Raw genomic sequence first — 17,455 nt, 5'->3', positions numbered from 1 at the left:
CTTACTCCCCTCCGATACTTCACTGCTCCTCTCTCTAATGAAAGATGTGAGAAAAGGCCTTGACACGTTGCTTGAAGGAATACGGAACATTCAAGGATCCTGTAGCGACAATGAAACCATTGCAAGTTCTCAATGACTATGTACATTGCTATTCAACAACAACTGAACGACTGCAGCGCGGCAAAGGGGTATCTCGTACAAGCAAAGCAGCCTTCCCAAACATAAGGAAATAGTCAAGCTCAACTATCTGGCCGGACTGTCGGGCACATCCCAGATGCTCTTCTCTGATGGCTCTTCCTGCTTCTGCTGCGTTTGCACATCTAACATCAAGGGGTCCGCCTTTACTGTGCGTGACTCCTGCTGAGATGCGTTCGTTGCACTGAAAGGTATATAACCTGTGCTGCTGAATACCGGGAGCTGGCTAGGCTTTGCGAGCTGTGATGGCATGGTAATCATGCTAGCTGGATTAACACTCGTCGTGGGTTCCGACGATGTACTGGCCAAATCGGGCATCGAGTTCCCCGTTGAAGTGAACGCAGCCGTGGCAGCTGAGCTAGCAATGGATGTGCTTGCAACATCATCCACAGAGTGTGAGCTGTTGGCCTGTGGCTCTGTTCGAGCGATCGCTGTCTGAAGCTGGTCGACCTCATCTGACCCTAAACGATCAACTGCACCCTGCCCAATGAAACTAGTTTGCTCGACAAGAGCCTGCTTATCGGGCAGCAATGATGGTGCAACATTCTCCTTCGCATAAGTGATCACGGGCATCGCAGCTAGTGGAAGACCAGACGTCGCTGGATTTGTGGACATGGCCGGGAGTGATGATCCTGCGGGAGCGGCTGCCGCATGAGCAGCCACAACTGCGGTCGGAGCTGGCTCGGCAGCATGGATTCCCGGAGGTATGTTGGAAGCTGGTCTGGATGCGTTCGATTGTGCGGTGGGCTGTGCAGAGGACTGCGCAGAAGACTGCGCGGCCTTTTTGGCTGCAGCATTGACCCTTCTCGTCTCTGCTCCTTTCAAGGCTCGGGCTCGGCGGTCTGCATTGAGCTTCTCCATCTGTCTACGTTCGTGCTCTTCCTTGGATGCCGGAGCCTTGAGTGTAATCTTCTTGACACCATTGACAAGTCCATCAACTTCAGAAGGCTTATCGGAGGTGTTGCTTCTGATTACTCCTGGTCTTGCAGACGCTGCCGCGGCTGCTGACTTTGCAGCTGGGGAGCTGGGCGCACTCGTTGACGACGGGACAGCGCGAGCGGCTTTGGCTGGCACTCTGGGTTTCTTGTTGACAGGGGCAGGCACGGGAGGAGGTTTCATGCTGCCACCTGACCTGTTTTCCGGTAGAGCTGGAACCGGTGGCGGCGCACTGTCGACAAGCGCGTCCGTCACGAGAGCACTCCCAGCACTGAGTCGTCGACTCAACCGTCTCTGCTTTGTTGCCGCTGATTCTTGTGATGGCAAAATATCGATGGTCTCTCTTCTGCTCGCCCTGCTTTCATTGCGGCTCGCCGCCCTGGAAACAGCACTTTCATCGCTGTGAGTGCTCTCGGCATAGGCTGGAGCTTTGGCCTTCCGATCCCGCAACTGTCGAGACGGCGCCGCATCTCGCCCTGCAGTTGGGGCAAACTCTTTCTTGGCGCGCGGGATAGTGAGTTCTTCGGAAGTGCAACTTTTTGTCTGTCGGTCCTGTGGGATGAGAAGCTTCGATAGCTCTTGCGTGGCGACCACCCAGTCCACCTCTGGCGGTGGAGGGGTTGGAGCTCGGTCGGGTCTAGGCACGTCGCGCATCGTACCAGATATGGAGCGTGCAAATTTATTCGTGTCGACTACCTTGTAGGCGAACGACTCTGTAGGCGTTGCATACGTGGGCTGGGGTCCAACACGAAACTTCTTTGCTTGCGGTGGCGGAGGAGGGTTGATCTTGTGTTCGAGGGCTGTCAGACTGTCACTGGTCCACCACGTCTTGTCATATCGATATCCAGTGCCTGGCCCATGCGAATTCATAGAAAGTCCGTTCATCTTGTTGCTCAGATTCATGAGCTCGTCGAAGCCGCTGGCCTGAGCTGCGACAGGGGTCGCACAAAGGCCCGACAAGTGGCTGAGCACTCCGCTGCAGAGCGCGCGATCACTGTAGCCTCCCTCGAGGACACTGATGACTCTGCCTTGGCAGCCTTCTACCTCGTTGGCGAGTTTGACCACATCTTCGGTGAAGCGGGCGTAAAACTCTGTCGGCACGCTGACTTTGTGCCTTTGCATGCCTTGCCCCTCCCATTCGCTAGCATCGAAACCAGCAGATATGAAGATTGCCGCGTTCGGTCGCACTTTGCCCTCCATGCGAATGCGGTTGCTGTGATACTGCAAAAACACTCTGGCCTTTTCGAGCAGAACACGGTATCGCTGCTCGTAAAGCTCCCAGAACTCATCCTCAGTCTTCCACGGCTGCAAGTGCACATTCCATATCGACTGACTGTGCGCATTCTCGACACACAAACTTGCTGCCTGAACCTTTGCATCATCGCCCCATTCGCAAGGGTAGCTATTGATGTCGTGTAGACTGTAGTAGCCAATGTCCGGGGTGAGCTTCAATTTGCTGTTCGGCTTCGCGTTCTGTCGCTTCTCGTTGTTCTTGCTGTTGCGTTGCCACGCGATGGCTTGGCTACCATCACCGTGGTGGAGATCGAAGTCGAAGATGGCGGCGTGGGTCACGTCGTAAAGCTGCGCAGCATATTCAATACCAACATGCACATTGTTCAGCCAGCAGAAACCACTTGGATGATCGGCTGAACAATGGTGACCAGGCGGACGAACAGCCACGAATGCTTTAGTGGCGCTGGCATCGGGAGCAAATACAGCATCGACAGCATCGGCAACACCACCGAGTGCCCCTTGAAAAGCATCAAGCGACCCTGGGGCGAGATACAGGTCCCCATCATGCAGCTGTTCCTTCCCAGCTGATCGACCAACCTCCTTGACTCCAGCCGCAAGCTTCTCTGGCGCCGAGCTGCACATTCCTCTCAACTCATCCATCCACTCTGTCCCGTGGACGGCAGTCACATACGGAGATGTAATATCAATGGCGCGAGCGGTGCGGCGAATCTTGAACGGTGGACGAGCATCGGCACTGCGGTTTGGATGTGGCGGGCGTTCTCCGCCTTCATGGTGTCCACCTAACCTGACATATGCCGTTGATGCTCCCAGTACGCTAGCATTGATGCGCTCCGGTCGCTCCACAATCAAAGAGAGCTGGCCTTTGGTGGTCTTGAGGCGGGACCAGCGATGCCCGTAGCAAGCATCGTGGAGTATAACGACCACGTCAGACTCTGTTCCCTCTTCTCCGTGCGCAAGCAGTTCCTTGGTGAAATGTGACGCTGCTAGCTGCGCAGATGTCAAAGGCGTGGGCTCCTCAATAGACTCCATCCGCGTCTGCGACTCCCTCAGGCCAGCAATAAGGTTCGAGATGGATCGCTTAGGGGTCGAGCTTTGTTCTTGCTCATCAGTCGCGCCTAGCGAAGTTCGCGACGACTTCTTCCGCAGAGCAGGCGAAGAAGCTGGCTTGTTCAGGCTCATACTGCTCGAAGAGCGGCGCGACGGCGGTCGCGGTGACTTCGGTTGCAAGTTCATTGACGCCGTGGACGTCCGACGCGACAACGGAGTGCGCAGCGTTGGGGTCGGTGGCGCTGAACCACGTGGGCTATGACCATCTCTTGCGACTCGCTCTACAGCCTGCGACAATTCGACTGTATCAATGGTCATGCTGACAGGAGACGGCGCTGTCGGCGGATCGCCTGGCGTCGTCTGCTCCATGGTTCGAGAGTGGAGGGCGGGTTACGAGCGCCGCGTCGCGAATGTGCGCTTGTAGTGTTGCCAGGGCGGAGTGAGTGTTTGTTGCGTCGACGTCAACAGAAATTCGGGCTGTCTGTCTCTGCCTCGCTCCTGCCTTGTGTCCCACGCGCTCGAGGGACGTGTATCCCTGTCGATGACGTCCGTGCGCGAGTATGAATTTCAAACTCAAACTTCCGCCGGCCTGCCAGGACCGACACGTCAATAACGCCGAGAGAATAATTCCCGCAGCCTCGTCCGCACGCGACGCAACGTGCTTGTTGTGCTGGCAGTCGGCGAAGGGGGCTCGCTGCAGACCGGCGACACACTTCTGGCCAGAAGTGCTTCGAAACGAGCTTCGATATCCAGATCGTTTGTCGTCCTGGAGGCCGGCAGTGGTGGAGGCGGAGGTGCTGCGGCGCGCTGACTGCTGTAGTAGACGCTCCGCCGTCTACGCCTGGACTCTGTCGACTGCGAGCGTGGATTTGTTTCCTCGTACATGGCGAAATGTTGTTGCAGTTGCGAGGACTTCGCCCGGCTGAGATCTGTTTTTACTGCGTCGCTGGCTGACTCAAACTATGGTAGAGCTCACATATCATAGCAGACCTGACTCGTCCTATAATGAAACAGAAGGAAAGGTGTTCCAGACAGAACACGAGCAGACACAGCCATATCTACGTTGCGGTGCCGACAACAAGCCCCTGATCAATAGCGGGCAGCGCGAAGAGTGGACGAGCGAATACTCCACGTCATGAGATCAAACCAGCGCCATCTCGCCTTCAGTGCCTAGCGCTTCGAGAAGGACCTTTCTTGGTTTCAACCACGTACCATCTCATGGCTTCGCGAGCACTAGTCTTCGCCTTCTGATACGGCCCGCCATTGGAAGCCCTACAGACATGGCTGTGGACACTCCTCTTCTGGAATATGGGACCGCGATCGACACGGCCTGCATCCCTAAACGCCCTAACCGAAGCCCTCGGCGCCGAACTCTATCTTGCCAATGGCGCTGGGAAATAGACGAGATTATTGTTCGAGCGAGCTATCCCGCTTCCACGATCTCGGTTCCCAGTTGCTGCCGTATATGCTTGTCATTCTGCATTTCTCATTGGGTCGCCATCCATCCTTTTTACCGACTGTCGGGTCATTGGACCCCAAGTCTGCACGTTTTCAACTTGGGTATGGAAGCTTATCTCTAACCTAACCTCAGTGACTTCAGCTATCGACGGTTACGATATATTGGGGTGCGGCGCGATTGTCATCATTCGACCGCCATCGCGAAAGCTTCATAGCTCAGCCTCCACAACTTCTCCTCAGCGTCGTCGTCATATGCATGGGGACCGTAGCCTGCGGCGGCCACAGATGCACCCTCTTGGAATGGTCCGCACTCTCCGCAATCTGCGACGTAGCTTCCGCCTTTGTCATTGAAGTATTTGGCAGTCGCTGCCCAGACCTGTGTGGCGGCACCCTGCGGGATCGATTTCATCAAAGGCAATAGTTCTTCCATGTTGAAATCGCTATCCAGGCTGTCGTTCGTCTGATAACGAGGCAGCTCAGTGTCGAGGATTACACCAGGATGGACAGAGGTGGCATGTAAGTTCCTGTGGCCGTAGTGGCGCTCGATGCTCGAAGCCATATAAATGTTTGCGGTCTTGGATTGGCCATATGCGAGGATAGGGTTATAACCATCGCGAGAAGAGAAATTCATATCGTTGAAGCGAATGGGGCTGAATCGATGGCCGGCGCTGCTGACAATCACTGCTCGACTGCTCATTTCCGAGGTTGCAGATGCAAGAAGACTTTCTTTGAGCAGCTGGAAGAGTAGAAAGTGTCCTACAGGTGACTGTTAGCAAGCAAATATAGGTTCGCACGTGTCGAGGGCGATCGAACCAAAGTGATTGCTGGCCATGTGCATCTCAAAGCCTTCGGCAGTGATGGACAGTGGGCACATCATTACACCCGCATTGCATATCAGGACGCTCAGACCTCGACTCCTTTGCAAGAAATCATTCGCTGCTTCACGAACACTCTGCGGACTTGAAAGGTCCATCAGGACAAGCTCCAGCTTTCCTTTCCCTTCTGGCACAGATTTCTTGATGTCCTCGACAACCTCTTTCCCTTTCGTGATCTTCGTTGGTCGTACTGTCATGAAGACATCGGCGCCTGTTCATGATTCATGTTAATACTTGCGAATGGAAGCCTACGTCTTCTTACGGGCAGACCTTACCAGTGGTGTAGAGAGCTCGCGCAGTTTCGATCCCAAGTCCGGAAGAACAGCCTGTGATCAAAAATGTCTTGCCAACAAGCGCGCCTCCTCCAAGCAGACCTTCATCCTGCAAGATTTGCATTGCTGTCGGACGCTGGTCCCCCGCGCCGTTCGGATGCTCGTGTAGGGCCGCATACGGCTGATATGGATCGATTGGTGGCGGCATGGCTGATGTCTTGCTTGATGCTAGGTAGTGTTGGAAATGGTTTTCGAACGTCCATATCAAATATTCTATTTCGATGCATTCGAGTACGTCCGACATCCTTGTTTCGGTTACACAGCCAAACAGATGAACTTGAAGAGATCCACATATAGCATTGACCATCTCGGGCGCGCTGGGTCCTCGATTCTGATCTAGAGTGGGTGACAGAACAAGTGATGTGAATTGGAGCTTTTGAACGTCCACGCGCCATTTTCGTGGGAGTGAAGACTTACTCTTGGCTATCATTACAGAATTCTTTTGTACATGAGTTGCTCGCTCTTCGTATTCAAGCACATTGCCACAGCATGTCATCGGCGCGGTGCAGACCAGGCAGAGGGTTCACATATCCGGTCGCAAGCTTCGAAACTGCTTTACCACATGCTCGCTTTTGAGGGCGTTGTTGGTCCTGCTCGCTCAATCGTACCGCTGGGTGTTGTAGATGCGCGCAATTGAGTGAGGCAGACGCTCAATGACCCAACGTCTGCTTGACGATCCTCGCGACCTCTGCACGATCAACCGGCTTCCCTTCTAGACTCCCTCCTGGCCCAAGTACCTTTTTCAGTATCTCTCCCATGTTGATCTTCGCGTTCTCTGCAGCTGCTTTCGCCTGGTCTACCACTGCTTTCACAGCGTTCTGAATTTCCTCGACACCCATGGTCTCGACGCTGTCGGCGTACTCGTCCAACACGTCTACTTGCTGTTGCTCTTTCTCTACCAGGTCGTCTCGTCCAGCAGCCTTGAATTCTTGCTGAGCCGCTTTCGCTGCTGCCACTCTCTTCTTCAGGACTGACAACAATTGCATGTCCGTCTTGATGGGGCTAGAGGTCTTTGCTGAATTCGTTACTTCCGCAATGACTCCTCGGAGGACGTTTAGACGCGCTGTGTCTTTGGCCTTCATGGCGGTTTTCAGGTCACCCTTGAGCTTGGAGAGAAGTGGTGATGCTGGGGCATCTGTGGATGAGTAGCGAATCGTTTGACATGATTGGCACACCCAGTTGTTGCGAAGGGCTATTCCGCTGCGCAGGAGCATTCGTGTCGTCGTATTGAGAGCCATTGTTGTGATTGTGCTATTGTTGATGAAAAGTGATGGCTGGGAGCTAAGCTCTCTGAGCTGACCTCCGACGCGCGACAAGAAACGCGAACTTCGAAGAGGAAGCTTTCCAGAAAGTGAAGATCCAACCAAGACAACAACACCACCTCCAATCCACGCTTCCACGTCTGCCAATTGCGCTTCCTTTCGCTCTACGATCGCCGAGCCGTCCATTTTGCATTTTGACGACGACATTGCCCTCACGGCATCCTGCTGCATGTCACGGCCAACCACGACCTCCCACTTCTTCATGTGCTCGACACAAAGACCGCATCTTCTCCAGCACCTCCTTTGAGCGCAGAGTCGCGACGAGTACAAGCCTGAATTGACAATGGCAAGCGCTGCAGCGCCGCAGACGCCTCAGCGAGCCATTCCAGGCACGTTTGCTGCGACACCAGCAGCAGCACAAGCACCACCGCCGCAGCCGATCCTAGGCTCTACCATCTTTGCTGCAAATGCCGCCACTCTACGACAGAACATACAACCGCCCGCATCAAGCGATGCGCCGGCGCAACAGACCAGTACACAAACGCGAACGCCGATTCAGCGGGCTGCGCAAACCATAAATAACACATTGGAACGGGAACAACAATTCCCAGCGCTCGAGGAGTATGTGCAGCAAGGAGTCAGTGGAGAGTATGAGCAGCCAAAGGCAGGTTCCGCATTGGAGCCGTTCCAAAAGATGAAGCTACACGATCTTCCTCCGCGGCTGTTGGAGCAGGCGAATCGAAGCCAGATGTCTATGCTCATGGGCGTTTTCGCGCCTATTGGGTATGCGTGGGTGGCATTTGACACATTTCTGTATCTTTGGGACTACGATTCACCCAATCCCGAGATCCTTGGGTTTGAAGAGAATGATCGCAACATCACAGCGGTGAAGATGGTGCCTCCAAAGCCAGGCGTCTTCATCGAGGACATCAAGCAGATGATTGTGGTCTGCACAGACGCAGATATGTTACTGCTCGGCGTCGCCAAATCAGAGACACCCACAGGCGCTACGGATGTTGCTCTGTACAACACACGGATGAGCATACCGATCAGAGGTCTTTCTGTCAACCTGGTGAGGGCTACGCGAAATGGGCGCATTTTCTTCTCTGGCAAGAATTCGGACGATCTCTATGAGTTCTACTATCAGCAAGAAGAGGGGTGGTTCAGAGGGAAAACACATCGATTGTGCCACTCCAAAAGCAACATTGGCTTCGTGCCCGCGAAGATCACAGCTGTAGGCTCCTTCTTCGGCCCCAGTGTATCGGCAAAGACGATCAAGGAAATTGTCATTGATGACTCCCGTGCTCTGCTTTATACCCTCCTTAACACCAGCGAGATCAAAGTGTGGCTGATCCGCGACAACTCACTCGAATTGGCCATCTCGAGACCCTTTTCCGCGCTGCTTCAAAACACTGGACACTTCAGTAGTCGGACTGACCTGCTCACCGGAAAGGACGTCGACGTAATGGCCATAAGCGTGCTGCCCAAGGAGGAGACCTCTAAATTGTGCCTGATGGCGACCACCTCGACTGGCTGCAGACTATACTTGTCTCTCACTAGAGGCTATGGATATCCTGCAGACGCCACCAATCCTCCAACGAGCATGCAGATCCTCCACATCCGCTTTCCTCCTCGCGACCCAGCAGGGCAACAACCATCCGCGCAGACAAGTCAATCACAAGCGCTGGCACCTCTAGGCCAAGCAAGCAACCAGGTTGATAACACTTCCAAGTTGCTTGCTAAGACGGTTGTGGCATTCCGATTTTCTCCTGGGTATTGGTTTGCATTCCAAGAGGATCCGGTAGACGTCAATAGAGATCGCTTGTACATCACTGCCCCAGATTCTGCACGTCTCAAGGGGCCTCAGGGTACTGGACCAACGAACTACGTCGAGTACGGCCAATGGATTGAATTGCCATCGATAGTGAGTCGCGTCGAGGAGCTCAGCGAGGCGTTCGCTGCGGCATACGAGCCCAGAGGCTTTGGCAACGAGCTGGCAGTGCAGTTCGACAAGCCAGCGTCCGAATTCGCGATTGTCACGAACACCGGAATCCAGACCATCCGAAGAAAGCGTCTCGTGGACATCTTCGCTGCAGTGATGAGGTATGGTGCATCTGGCGACGATGGCATGGAGGGCGATGTGAAGCGATTCGTGCGCACATACGGCAGAACAGAAACATGCGCTACAGCACTTGCAGTGGCATGCGGCAAGGGAATCGATGTTGCGGACAACCGCGTGGCAAGTATTTCAGACCCCGACGTGCTTGAGCGAGCACGGAAAGTCTTTATCGAGCACGGCGGTTCACCAGACTTCAACGCCAATAGCGTTGTGGATGCAGGCGCAAACCTGGCAGAGAGTGTGACACCCAGCCCTCGACATGATGGGATTGCGCTCTACCTTTCACGACTGATCCGCGCGATATGGAAGGCCAAGGTCATTGAGAACAATCCCACACCAGGACTAAGTGGCACGAACTTCGTCCCGAAAATCAAGCTTGACAGACTCAAGGCGATACAGCGGGATTTGACCACATTGCGGGAGTTTCTTGACAGAAATCGCAGCTTCATTGAGGGCTTGGCAGGTCCAGACTCACTGCGTAACGCGAAAACACGACAAGACGAGATTGCACTCCAGGGTGAACACCAGTACATGAACAGTCTGGTTCAGCTCCTCGAGACGATTAGCGAAGGCATCAGCTTCGTTGTGGTTCTCTTCGATGAGCGCGTCGACGATATCCTGGCTCTACTCCCTGACGAGAGCAGACAGAAAGCACTTGAGCTTACATTCGAGACGCTCTTCGTTTCGAGTATCGGGCACGATCTCGGGAAGGAACTGGTCAGGGCCATCGTCAACCGCAACATTGCCAATGGTAGCAACGTGGACACTGTCGCGGAGACACTTCGACGGAGATGCGGGAGCTTCTGTAGTGCAGACGATGTTGTCATCTTCAAGGCGCAGGAGCAAGTCAACCGCGCTAAAGACGCGGGCGGGCAGACTGAGCAAGGCCGCGCATTGCTCAACGAAAGCCAGCGGCTCTTCCAGAAGTGCGCGGCCAGCCTGCAGCACGAGTACCTCCAGAGGGCGGTCGAGGACTACGTTGGCATGGCTTTCTACGCTGGCGCCATTCAACTGTGCTTGATCGTGGCCAACGAGAAAGACAAATCAAAGCGAGCCTTGGCCTGGCTACGGGACGGCCGACCAAGCGAAGATACTCGCTTTGCTGCCTACGAGTCGCGCTCGAAGTGCTACAAGTTGGTGTTCTCCATCATCCGGCATCTCGACGATGCAACGTCGAGCTTCACAGACGAGACTGATGGCAAGTACAAATTAGCGATGAAGCGTCGCAGCGAAGCCTACGATGTTATCAACAGCTCTGATGATATCGTGTTTTTGACGGACTTGTACGACTGGTATGTCGGCGTACAGGCATTCGACGATGTGCAGCCACTTGCACAGCCGGACCGGATTCTGGAGATCGACAATCCATACGTGGTTGAATACCTGCGCAAGCGCAGCCAAGATCATAGACTACACAACGACCTCCTCTGGCGGTACTTCGCCCATCACAATGATTACCTTCAAGCGGCCGGTGTTCAGCTCGACCTGGCGCGCTCCGGATTCGAAGAACTTACACTGTCCGATCGCATCGAGTACCTCTCTCGCGCGCGCACAAATGCGAGCACGCGCCAAACGATCATCACAGACTCACGACAGAGCAAGCAACGCCTGCTCCGTGAAGTATCCGACCTTCTCGACATTGCCGAAGTTCAACAAGAACTTCTCGAGCGGTTGAAGTCAGAGACTAGGCTGCAAGACCCAGAACAAAAAGCCACAATCATACACGACCTGAATGGCCAAATCCACCCGGTCGAGTACCTCTTCAACAGCTACGCAGATGCTGCGAAGTATCACGACATCTGCATTCTGTTGTACAAAGTAGCAGATCACCGCAACCCAGCAGATATCAAGGCAAGCTGGGAGCAACTCGTCAAAGATTCGTCATCTGAAGCAATTGCTCTCTATGGCCAATCGATGAGACCATGGGAAGCTGTCGGCAAGGAGGTTCGCCGACTTGGCCACCGTCTTGGTCTGAACCCTTCGACTTTCCCCATCGCTACCCTCCTGCCGCTCCTCGAAGCATACGCTTACGAACCTCGAGCGCAACATCCTCCGGAGAGTTGGGCAATTGACATGTTCCTTGACCTAGAAGTACCATGCGAGACGCTCCTTCCAGTACTGGAGAGCATGTTCTACTCAAACATGCAACCTTTCGTAGGAGCTAAGAAGAGAAAGCTCGCGGAAAAGATGGTATATGTGATTCGGAGATGGTATGAGGAGAGCGAGAGGTCTGGTGAGCGCGCATTGTTTGGGTCGGAAGAGAATTTGAACATGGTGCAGGACTGCCTGAGTAGCTTGGGCCGTGACGCGAGTTTGGGACAAGAGGTGCGAGATGCTGCTTTGGCAATGTCGGGGCAGATTTCGAATGCTTTGCGATAGAGAAATTGGCAGACTTTGCACGTCGGAGTGAAACAGGAGTCAAAAGAAGGGACAATTGTGTATGTGTACGATTCGGTCGATTAGCGCGGCGCTGTTTTGCATTTGCATACGAAAGGTGCTTTGAAGTTCTTGTTGCTGCAACTTGGCGTTCTTGCTGTCATCGAGCTGACGATGACCAGAAAGGCGTCCAACACCCCTCAGGGGCATTTCAAGATCAACACTTCAGGCATAACAACAACTTATCGTGGTCTTTCGCCGTTGACACATCTCTCGAGCCGGTCATTCTCCAGATCACAATGGCAACGTCTAGCAATCCATGCTACAAACGCTGCGAGAGACAACGGTCTGAGATGAGACAATTCATCGAATCCGAAAGGTTTCCTACAAACACTATCCACAGAGCCACATCGATTAAGAGAATGACTACGCAACTTTCAAAGACAGATCACTTATTCCAACCCCGAGTCCCAACATCACCCCACAGAATACCAACGCCAATGCTCCTTCGTTAGTCCAGCAACATGCAATGAGTCGTTGCATCACAGCGCCTGTGATGGATTGCACAAAGGCTATCATTGGATGCGCGAGTGCTCAGGGCAGACCATAGCCTACATCAATCATGTCAGCAAGAGACCCTCACGAAAAGCGCCTTCTTCTCTTATTAGCGTGCACATACATTCAACCTCATAATTCTGTCCATACTCAATGGCGCATTTATCTTCGCCCCACCAGCCGTGACACGTACACTACACCATCCAGAACGTCACAGTCAGCGTTGAATTTGCTTGCCCGTGCGACTCTTTCTTCATGGCAGATTTGTCAGGCCTCAGAGTGAAGATCATAGTACGTACGTAAAGATTATTAATGCTCTGACGATTGGCGGGCACGTCATTTCGAACATGCCACGATCCCAGATACGTCTTGCTACACAAATGGAATCCCACAGGCTCCCGTACGTCTACCTTGTTTTTACAGTAACAGGCGTACCAGGTACTTGGTGGAGCGCCGCCGGGCGGTTTGAGCACCGGCACTTTGCCCTCCGGATTTCAAGCTATCGCTATTCTATGTTATTTTAGCATGGTGACATATGAAGAGAAAATACGACTGATTCCTGCTTACAGTGGCATCGGCAAAAGTAGGGCGCAGGTAGAATGCATTTTGCAGAGGTGGTGCAGGCGATAGGTTACCGTGAACTCGTAGCTATCGAAGTGGTTGAAGTGTCTGAGTATGACTGTTCTCCTCCCGTCTCTTGCTGTATATATATATTTCATTATGCTTCGTGACATTCGCAAGGATCGCAATCACAAAGACTACCCTATGCATTTGGACCTCAGCATACCAAAAATGCACGAGAGTCTCCATTGGTCAATCGATAGGGCACACTCTCATGAGCGTTGTGTCTGCAGTCGAGAGTCCCAGAGCGCTGGTAAGCTGACTTCTGCTCAAACTCACTGCATTTTCGGGTCCGCAACTTGCTATAGGGCGTTGTCCGGCACTTGAAGTCGCAAATGCGAACACTTGAGCCGCCTCCAGATATGAACATCAACCAGAATGCACGTATATGTCCAAACGGCAGTGGAACCTACCTCACGCTTAAGAGGTGACTTTGCATTCGTTGATCACAAACTTCGAGAATGCGGAATACTTTTGCAGTAGGATGATCTGTTTTCCTTCAGTACGACAGATATAGAGCGTAGCAAACTTGTCGACAGACCTATTCGAATAACATTTCCGGATTAGCAACCCGAACACCGAAACAAGGCTGATGTCAGCTAACCCTAAGGCTTCCTATTCTGATTCGGATGGTACACAGGCTGGCAGCGGAACATGTCTGAACGCAAACTCGCTTTACGGGATATCCGTACTGATCCGCGCTGAGCCCTCATCTGTAGTTGAGGTAGTGGTAGAGTTGGAAAAGAAGTGAACAACTTTTCGATCGAGGACGCAGCTAAAGTTCGACAATGAAGGCCTCGTCCAACAACGTAAAAGCTGGCAGTGGATCAATCTTGAATGAACTTCGATATGAATTCATCCGCAGAGCTCTCACTAGAAGTTTGGGTAGGAACGAGGGTTGCATCTCAAGGTTTCGGGTTGGGTTCCACGTGTCTGGCGTTTGGGACCGGGACGGCACCAGTCGGCTGTGGCTAAGCGAGTCCAGTACCCAAAGTGTTGGGACTTGCGAGTGAACGTCTGGACACATTACAGCGGTTTCCTTGCAATTTCGTGAAGACTTGTTGTTGTCGTCTTCCATGCATGATGTGCGCTTGTCTGCTGATAGAAGTGCTCGTATTGCTCACTGGGCTCTTCCTGGCTCGAGTGTGGGATACCTGCGTTGGGCAGCGCGCTCACGCGACATATGGCCGCTTCGAAGTACTTGGTGTACTTTTTTGGCGCCGAGGATCCTATGCATGGATGAGGCCCAGCTGAACTTACTGGAGCAGATCGCGGACTCTGGACTGACGTGTCAAGAGGAGGACAGCTGCAGAGGTTACGTCAAAGGCAACAAAGCTCTGCTTCTGCACCGCTTGTCATGGGTCTGGTTCCCTCGTGCCAGTGCGTGCTGGTGGTGCTGATTGCCAGTCAAACCAGTTCACCGGTATCTTGCCTAGGCACACTCACCGCCACATCTTCCCGCTTGTGCATGGTCCCGGGTGATCGCTCGAGACGGACTGTAAGGAATGGTCAGCGATGTTTGGCCGGCAATGCACACAGAACATGAAATTTGCCCAAGCCACGTTGCTCAATTGATCGTGCCCAATCTTCGCCAGGCCACCATGATGAGCCTACACAAGATCCTGTACTTCGGCTTCAAGGGAGCGTCCAGAGGCGCTTGAGCAAGATCATAAAGTGTGGGCGTCTCGGGAAGGACCAGGCCCAGGCCGGCACACATGTACTTCGGCGCCATTTTTCTAGAACCATTGCCTGCCGGTTTCGCCTCTGCTCTGTGGCGGATGTACATGGCGAAATTTGACGTCTCGTAATAAAGTTTTGATGCTGGTGGGAACGAGTGCGTGAAGGCACACCGCGCCCAGTCCCCGCGCAATGGTAAGGGGCGCACGGCGCGATCGCAAATGTCGCACAGCATCCGGGACCCACCATCCATGACGGCGGGAATGCAGCTGTACGAAACCCAATGCAGCTGAAGATTAGCCTTTTTTGTAGGTACCTTCGCCATGTTACAAAGCATGTAGCAGTCCTTCAGCAAGAGGCGTGTCTGTAATTTCAGCACTGTTCGCCGACGCAGAGAGGGCAGCCAATTCATGTGTGCAAGCTTGGATTCTGGTAGCATCAACAGGCCAGAAGCTGTGGTGGAACGGGATGCAGCATCCCGCGGGACAGTCGCCATTACATGCAGTGTCGCCCACAAGCCGCAGGCCCATACGTTATGGAGCGTTCGCGATGGTCGCGAAGTGGTGCCAATTGCTCTCGCTGCGACGCAGGAAGCAGGTTCTGCTGTGCATGAAACCTCGGCTGCCACGTTCGAATATGAGAGTCTGCTGATGCCAATCAAGTTTTAGTGATGTACAATCTTTCTCAATGCACATGCGAGGTTCGGCGCACTGCCTGTACTTCCTTTCCAAAGCGTGCCTGCATTTCTGACGGGTGCCGAAACTGCAGAGTCCAAAGTGGCTGGATCCACAGCACCATGCACCCGGTCCTTAGCCTTTGAGATATCTCCCATGTCGAAGCTAAGAGGCACCGTCATGCTGGTCATGCGGGACCGTTTCGCGGCCGATGGCGCAGCCCTGCTTTAGCCCCGGCGCTGTGTGTTTGGGTCCCTTCTGCCAGGCAATGTTATAATACGCTAGACGAAGTATAGTGTGAGCCTGTTCAGCCGTTGCTTCGACATGCACCATTGTATGTACTACGAGTCTTGTGCTCACAGAGAAGAGCATGCGATGTGAGCAGAGTGCAACAGTGTGCGAAGAGGTCACGTCCACAACGATACCGCGTCCACAGAGTCGGCATCGGCTAGGTGGCACAGGTGAAAGAATTTCTGGGCCCGCAGAGCCGTTCGGCTGGGACAGCGACGATGCCGATTCCTCAGCCAGAGAACAACGCCATTGTGCAATTTGCTGGGAGGAATTATCCTCGTTACGCCTTGCAACACGGGATACATTGTGTTCCGGTCGATGAGGTAGGCTTGAGCCTTCGAGCAGACCGTGTCAGAGGTGCTGACTTGAATCTGCGGCGCTGACGGTCATCAGGAGGAGGAGCAGCGATACGACGAAGTGAATGATGTGTTGCAGAAGCTGTTTGGAGACGGCATCGACGGCGTTGTTCTCCCACCAGCGATGCGAGACGAAGAACGTCTGGAAGAAGGAGCTGAGGTTCTCGAGTGCGGTTACGGGAAGGCTGCCTGGATAGACAAGCTGCTCACGCATCGACCGGACGCCGATGTCACTGGAATAGACATCTTCACCGGCCAAGGCAATTCCGATGAGGACGACGACGACGATGACGAAGAGGAGGACGCGGGTATCGAGTCGTTCATTCGCAGAAGGTGGAATCTGAATGCATCCTTCCGGGAAGATACCAGCCATGACCATTTGAAGCCTGAGACATTCGACCTCATCAACAGTCGCTTGCTGTCAGACGGGATAAACGCAGATCGATGGCCATCGTATGTTCGGGAGCTGTATGTACTGTTGAAGCCCGATGGCTGGTTGCAGATGGTGGAGGGCCAGGCACTGTTCCAATCAGACAGCGGGCGTGATGCGCCGTTCCTTAGTCGTTGGTGGGAGTGGTACAGAGAAAAGATGATTCAGATGCGAAAGAATCCTCGCATCGCGTCTCAATTGGGAACTCTCATGACGAATGCAGGATTCAAGGACGTTCATTATCATGTCGCGCGGCTTCCTCTTGGCAATTGGGATCCAGGTTCGTCCTTTCCTCCAGCCGGACGAGCTCCTCATTTTGGCTGACAGTTGACAGCAAAGGCACAGCTTGGCAACCAGATGAGAGACGTAGTTGACCAGATGCTAATTGATGTCTCATTATATCCGTTCCTTGCTGTCGGCAAGATGCCACGAGAGCAATACGACAATCTCATCGCGGGTGCTCGAGCAGAGTTGCGTCGGCCGGAGCTGAGACTGTATCTCAATATGTACGTGCATATGTCTTTCCTCCGAACCGAGAAGCTACTGACACTCCGCAGGCACGTTGCTTATGGTCGGAAGTCGCGACGAGGTCGGTGAAACTGTCTGGGTACGAACCTCTGCTCGCGAAGCGAGGCGTGTCTTCGCATTGGATATTTCGTTCGTTGGTGTTCATCGTGGTAATGTCCACGAACTTCAGCCGTGCTGTTCATTGTGTCGCATTGCCGTTGGACAAAGCGCACGATATTGGTGCATGCTTTCGTCTTCCTCGCTGCGGGCATGACAGAGTCGATTCTCGAGGTGTACGCAATATCAGAGTGCGTTCATCGCGGTTGTACGTCTCACCATCGCGGTAAATGGCAACTGAAGCAGTCTGCTGGTCATGGCAGAGGTCCGGCTCGGCATGGGTGAAACAGTCATGCGAGTGGAAGGAGACCAGCCGCTCCTGCGTGTGCTCAAGTGGAAGGCGTGCGGGCGTGGAGCTGCCGAGATATAGGAA

The 17,455-nt window shown here is 53.7% G+C and overlaps 5 protein-coding genes across 5 annotated transcripts; 2 read left to right on the top strand and 3 right to left on the bottom strand.

The window, feature by feature from the left end:
* Positions 1-243: 243 nt before the first annotated feature.
* On the bottom strand, positions 244-3,801 carry CKM354_000643900 (histone deacetylase; the record flags this gene model as incomplete). Its single annotated transcript, XM_044801756.1, has 1 exon — positions 244-3,801. One exon carries the CDS (start codon positions 3,799-3,801, stop codon positions 244-246), a length of 3,558 nt encoding a protein of 1,185 aa, XP_044657691.1.
* Positions 3,802-5,074: 1,273 nt separating this feature from the next.
* CKM354_000643800 (uncharacterized protein) lies at positions 5,075-6,245 on the bottom strand (the record flags this gene model as incomplete). Its single annotated transcript, XM_044801755.1, has 3 exons — positions 5,075-5,646; positions 5,704-5,976; positions 6,041-6,245. 3 exons carry the CDS (start codon positions 6,243-6,245, stop codon positions 5,075-5,077), a joined length of 1,050 nt encoding a protein of 349 aa, XP_044657690.1.
* A 502-nt stretch (positions 6,246-6,747) lies between these two features.
* On the bottom strand, positions 6,748-7,335 carry CKM354_000643700 (uncharacterized protein; the record flags this gene model as incomplete). Its single annotated transcript, XM_044801754.1, has 1 exon — positions 6,748-7,335. The coding sequence occupies one exon, from the start codon at positions 7,333-7,335 to the stop codon at positions 6,748-6,750; it is 588 nt and encodes a 195-aa protein (XP_044657689.1).
* Positions 7,336-7,702: 367 nt separating this feature from the next.
* Positions 7,703-11,857, top strand: CKM354_000643600 (uncharacterized protein; the record flags this gene model as incomplete). The annotated part of the gene is made up of 1 exon (XM_044801753.1): positions 7,703-11,857. One exon carries the CDS (start codon positions 7,703-7,705, stop codon positions 11,855-11,857), a length of 4,155 nt encoding a protein of 1,384 aa, XP_044657688.1.
* A 4,033-nt stretch (positions 11,858-15,890) lies between these two features.
* On the top strand, positions 15,891-17,055 carry CKM354_000643500 (uncharacterized protein; the record flags this gene model as incomplete). The annotated part of the gene is made up of 4 exons (XM_044801752.1): positions 15,891-15,995; positions 16,066-16,738; positions 16,793-16,964; positions 17,016-17,055. The coding sequence occupies 4 exons, from the start codon at positions 15,891-15,893 to the stop codon at positions 17,053-17,055; spliced, it is 990 nt and encodes a 329-aa protein (XP_044657687.1).
* Between the last annotated feature and the right edge of the window lie 400 nt (positions 17,056-17,455).

This window comes from Cercospora kikuchii (assembly GCF_019650295.1).
Source record: "Cercospora kikuchii DNA, contig_00004, whole genome shotgun sequence".
Lineage (NCBI taxonomy): Eukaryota > Fungi > Ascomycota > Dothideomycetes > Mycosphaerellales > Mycosphaerellaceae > Cercospora > Cercospora kikuchii.
This window is presented reverse-complemented; position numbering and strand designations above follow the sequence as displayed.